Source organism: Montipora foliosa, chromosome 6 (genome assembly GCF_036669935.1).
Source record: "Montipora foliosa isolate CH-2021 chromosome 6, ASM3666993v2, whole genome shotgun sequence".
Taxonomy (NCBI): domain Eukaryota; kingdom Metazoa; phylum Cnidaria; class Anthozoa; order Scleractinia; family Acroporidae; genus Montipora; species Montipora foliosa.
The window spans coordinates 55,032,883-55,037,882 of NC_090874.1; the positions used below are offsets into that span (position 1 = coordinate 55,032,883).

The 5,000-nt window shown below is 39.8% G+C and overlaps 2 protein-coding genes across 2 annotated transcripts in view; both read left to right on the top strand.

Annotated features, from left to right (window-relative positions):
- The first annotated feature begins 1,240 nt into the window (after positions 1-1,240).
- LOC138005789 (uncharacterized) overlaps positions 1,241-5,000 on the top strand; it is a 23,046-nt gene continuing 19,286 nt past the window's right edge. The window contains exons 1-2 of the mRNA XM_068851971.1: positions 1,241-1,345; positions 1,807-2,096. Of these exons, the coding sequence (XP_068708072.1) occupies positions 1,241-1,345; positions 1,807-2,096 (395 nt within the window). The remainder of the gene's footprint in view (positions 1,346-1,806; positions 2,097-5,000) is intronic.
- Positions 1,985-5,000, top strand: part of LOC138007782 (uncharacterized) — a 7,115-nt gene continuing 4,099 nt past the window's right edge. The window contains exon 1 of the mRNA XM_068854848.1: positions 1,985-2,096. The gene's annotated coding sequence lies outside the window, so the exon portion shown is untranslated. The remainder of the gene's footprint in view (positions 2,097-5,000) is intronic.

Consider the following 5,000-nt stretch of genomic DNA (forward strand, 5'->3'; position numbering starts at 1 on the left):
GGTCTTCGAAAAAAAAAAATTGACTTGCTTATTTGTATTTAAAAATGCAGTTGTACCAATACATCATTCTAGTACTAATACTAGTGGAATCCTTATAAAATATAAGGCGGGGACATTGCTGTCATCATTTTGTTAGCGAACGGGACTTTGGGCGTGATACCCAAGGAGTTTGCCAAGCAGAAAGGTCTCTGATGAGTCCCTTGATCGGGATGAAACGACGTAACCACGAAGACTAACCACGAACGATGTATTTTCACAAGTAACTGTCACTTTTTTTGTCAATAATAGTAATTAAATTTATTTAAGTGTCAACTGTATAGAAATCAAACTAAATCAACTATCAAACCATAGGTTGGTTTTTGAGCAAAGAGGAAACCGCAGTACCCGGAGAAAACCCTCTTTGAGCGCCATCCTTGCTCTTGGATGAGTTGAAATGACTCGCAACTTTCCAAACTGAGAGTTTTACTTTTATTCTGGAAGGAATGATATCGTCATGATACCCGTTTTGTCCGATCATGATCCTTTGGAAACTGAAACGATCCAAATCGAAACGAAAGATCCAGTTTCATCTCCATATCTGGTAATATCACTCCTTCCTGCTTCTTCCTGTCAGTTGCTTGACAATCAGTCGAAACCTAGAAGTTTATTTTCTGGGTACTGAACAACAGCGTTGGCACGGTCAGATCATAAAGAAATAACTGTCTCGGCGATTGCAAGTACATTTGCAGTAAGTATTTTCTAGTTTTCTACAAATACATCTACGCCCAAGTTGCGCCAACTGAGTTCACTAAGGCTTTGTAAATAACAGAAAAATTACGTGAAACGCTAAACGGCAAACGACGAGCTGCTGCCTTATTCTGACTTGTCTTTCTCTTTGAGGAAGTTCATCGACATCTGTAGGTAACACGCCAAGCAACGAAGGACCTAAAACTTAAATTTCAGATATGATAGCTCCCCCATTGTACCGAGCGAAACTTTGCCCCTGCTTCCATATCCCGCTTATGATGTATGAATTAAAGCGTGACCCAAGCATACATTTCGTTGCTATTTTCTTCTTATAGATGACATGCAGATAGGATAGATGATAGAGGGAATACCCAAACTCCAGCCCCGCCATTATAATTGTACTAAAGCCGCTGCTACAATGGGAAATGTTTGGTGCAACTTGTCTCGCATTGTTTTAGCGACATTGTGGCGAGACGAGTTGCACTAAACATTTCACAGTGCTACACAACTTGCAATGGCCAAAATCGTTGCGAGACAAGTTGCACGAAAACTAGAACTTGATTCTACGTTTGGCAACGGCTCTTGCAAATTGTCTCGCAACTATCTTGGCCGATGCAGGGTATGTTACACTGTGAGACGTTTCGTGCAACTTGTCCCGCCACAATGTCGCATAAACAATGCGAGACAAGTTGCACGAAACATTTCACAGTGTAACAGCGCCTTAAGAATCCTACATTGAAGCGCCCCTTGAAGAATTTGGTATATTTGACTCTCCGGTCCCCACAAAAACTCAAGGTTTGACTAGATACAGAGACACTTGGAGCACTTTTGTTATTAGATGTTAGTATAGCTACCATTTGTGGAGTAAAAGCTCCATGTAAGCTCCATTATATTTACACAGAACTATTTGGAATTGTTTGGCCTCCAATATATTTTAAAGTAGTCAGAATTACTCTGGAAAAAGTTAGCAACCATCGTTTCGCTCCTGTTTTACGAGTATATCTTGAATTTGCTTCCAGCGACCTTACTAAGGACGTCTTAGAGACACTACAATGATTCCGATGACAATTTCAATTTCAGTTGGAGATCATGATCGAGGAGCTGCTTCATAAGTTTTCTAAGGAGAATTTCGGTGATCCTAACTACTTACCACTGTTGCATAGACATTCAAAGACAGCAAAACCTTTAGCTCTGTTAGTCAAACGAAAAAGATCGATTTGGAAGTGTCCCTTTGGGAAGAAGGAAATTATAATTCTTGATGGCCTGGAAAAATACGTGGACAGCAACGAAAACGACTTTCTAAAAGATGTCAAATCAAAGATAAAGAAAGAGCAACTGATCGAAAAAGGGAGTGATGCTCCAGCGGCCAGGTATGGGTTTGTTTATTAATGAATTAAGTTGTGATGATTTGTGTGAGTTGTTTGTTAAGCGGTCAGTGTAAAACGCAGACTGCAGACTGCAGAGCAGGGGTAAAATGCAGACTGAGGTTATAACGTAATTTAATTGTTTAAAAAGCTCAAACCCCTTAGAAATGCCAACCTTAGGCCTAATTAGGCTTAAAACAATATTTAGGCTTAACTGTTAGCATTTCTAATGGGTTTGGGCTTTTTCAACAGTTAAATTGTAACCTCGGTCTGCATTTTACCCCCAGTCTGCAGTCTGCGTTTTTTTGGTTTTCGGTTTGTTCATTGGCAGCCCAAGCTCGCGTCACTACAGACAGCCGTTGAGAATTTAAACGGGTTATAAGACTTTGTATGGGAAATAAAATACAGTCGATTATGAAGCATAAAAAATGCTCAATTTAACGTTCATTCAATAATGACTCACCTCTGGTGTGTTCTTGTGCCTTTTGGAGTTTATTTTACAGTTTCGGGAAGTCCGTGTTTTCAATGTTCTAAGACGAAGTTAGATTTCGACCGTTGTCAGCTCAGAGGCGGCTTGCGACTCGAAAATCCATCCCAGCCGCGATTTTTTCACGCAAAGCTAAAGCCACATCATTTGCGTCACTCGTAACCATGGAGCTGTTCGAGAAGCCGCTGTGGGGATGGGGTAAGTGTTGTAAATGAAATGGCTGTACCTCATCGGGTGGAGTTAATTTGACCTCGGACCCAAGCTCCGTGTCCTGTGCGGTTATCAGTTTCAGCTATCGTGGAATCGAAGCAGAAAATGCTCATATCCAGCCAAGTGCGTGGGGATTTTTGACTACGAAAGATTCACGGAGGTTCGCAAATGATGTGGCTTTAGCTTTGCGTGAAAAAATCGCGGCTGGGATGGATTTTCGAGTCGCAAACCGCCTCTGAGCTGACAACGGTCGAAATCTTAGTGTGCAGCCTTGACTTCGTCTTAGAACATTGAAAACACGGACTTCCCGAAACTGTAAAATAAACTCCAAAAGGCACAAGAATACACCAGAGGTGAGTCATTTTGATTCATTTTATTGAATGAACATTAAATTGAGCATTTTTTAGGCTTCATAATCGACTGTATTTTATTTCCCATACAAAGTCTTATAACGCGTTTAAGGGTGCGTTCGATTGTCCATATTCCGGAATAGGAATACATGGAATAGAAATTAGAAATCCTTCGTTTTTACAGAGATTCACATGAAAATTGTCAAACACTTGCTAAAATGCTATTTTAAACATATCTTTATCATCCTTGTTGCTTGAAAACGCCAGACCTACCGTTTTAAATCATCACTTCACGTATTCTTATTCCGGAATAGGGTCAATCGAACGCGCCCTAAATTCTCAACGGCTGTCTGTAGTGACGCGAGCTTGGGCTGCTTATGATTTGTTAAGCCATTTTGCCCAGACATTCTCAAGGACCACGGAGCCTGGTAACTAAGCTTAAAAAACATTATGGGCTAGAGGACAGGCTAGAAGGTGGTGTTAGTAAAAATGGATTAAAGAGTTATTGTCCGGAGTAGAAGTTTCGGTAAAGTATAGAAAACCAGAGGCTAATATATAGATTTAGCCAAACCTAAAAGCGGAGCTCCCGGGTTGTTCATTCGTACTGGCTCTAGGATTCGTGAAAATAAAAGGCTTTTGGTTTTCCAGGATATTGCTTAATTATGTCAGTTTCTTCGCTGCCTAACTAGTCAATTCCACGGTTAATGCCACCCGAAAAACCGACTGATTGCATGAATCACGAAGGAATGAGTGCCGAAATTTACCGTCGAATTCACCAGTTAGGCAATTAATTTTTTCTTGAATCGCAAGAGTTTTAAAAGAAAACAAGCATATCCTCAGCAAGCGAACGGAAAAGGAAAGAAGCCATTTCAGAGTTGACTGTCAAAAGCCAGCCAATAGGAATCAAGCTAAAATTAGAAATCACAGACGTTCTATAGCTCGTCATGTGAAAGATCGTCTTTGCGCACTCAAGGTCAAACAAGGAGTTTTATTAATGCACGTACTTTATTCCACTTTATCTCTTAAAACGAGATCATTTATATTTTGATGTATTTCATTGAAACACGCCAGCTTGGCTTAGAACCAGAATCGGCTAGAAAGAACAAACTTCAAATAAGATCTCCAAAAACATTACACGTGCTCTAAACAAACTTCTGAAAACACAAGCTGGTGATATTTCTCCTTACTTTTAAGAGAACTCATTGAGATTACATGTTTCTAACATAAGGGTAAAATTTTCTTGTCAGTGTCAAGGCACATCGAAAAACAATTTGGCAAACGGACTGATTTAAAGCCAAACAATCCAGCAAACAGATCAATTATTTCAGTCTGTCCAAAAAGAGTACAGATGATTGTTATTAATTCCAGTTTCATTCCTGAACAAAGGAAAAAACTTTTTTCGAAATATGCATCCTCTTGAAATAACTCATCCGTGGAAATAATAAAAGGTTTAGTGTCCAAGAAAAGAATTTGTGGAGTAACTTCTTCCACCACGTTTGAGCTATTAATGGTGTACCGTTTTGTCGTTCTCGTTCTCTTTCTCTCTTCTTTCGTTTCTGTTCTTCTGTTATAGGCCGTCCAGGCATCTTGCAACCTTAAGGACTTTCGCGCCAAAATCTTCCTACGGTGAGATTTTCTTCATTTCTCACCTATAGAGTTAGGTCATAAAGTACTTACTCCAGAAATGAAAAAAAAATTGGGGGTCACCGACCTTGTTTCGAAGAAAATGGCAGTGGAAAAATGCCTTAATTTCGAGTAATCGGTCATAATAGCGAGATGTAGCCTCATCTGCTGATCCATCGAAAATCATAAAAATAAACTGTTAGAGTGAAGGTTTTCGTGCATAGGTTTTTATGGGTGGGA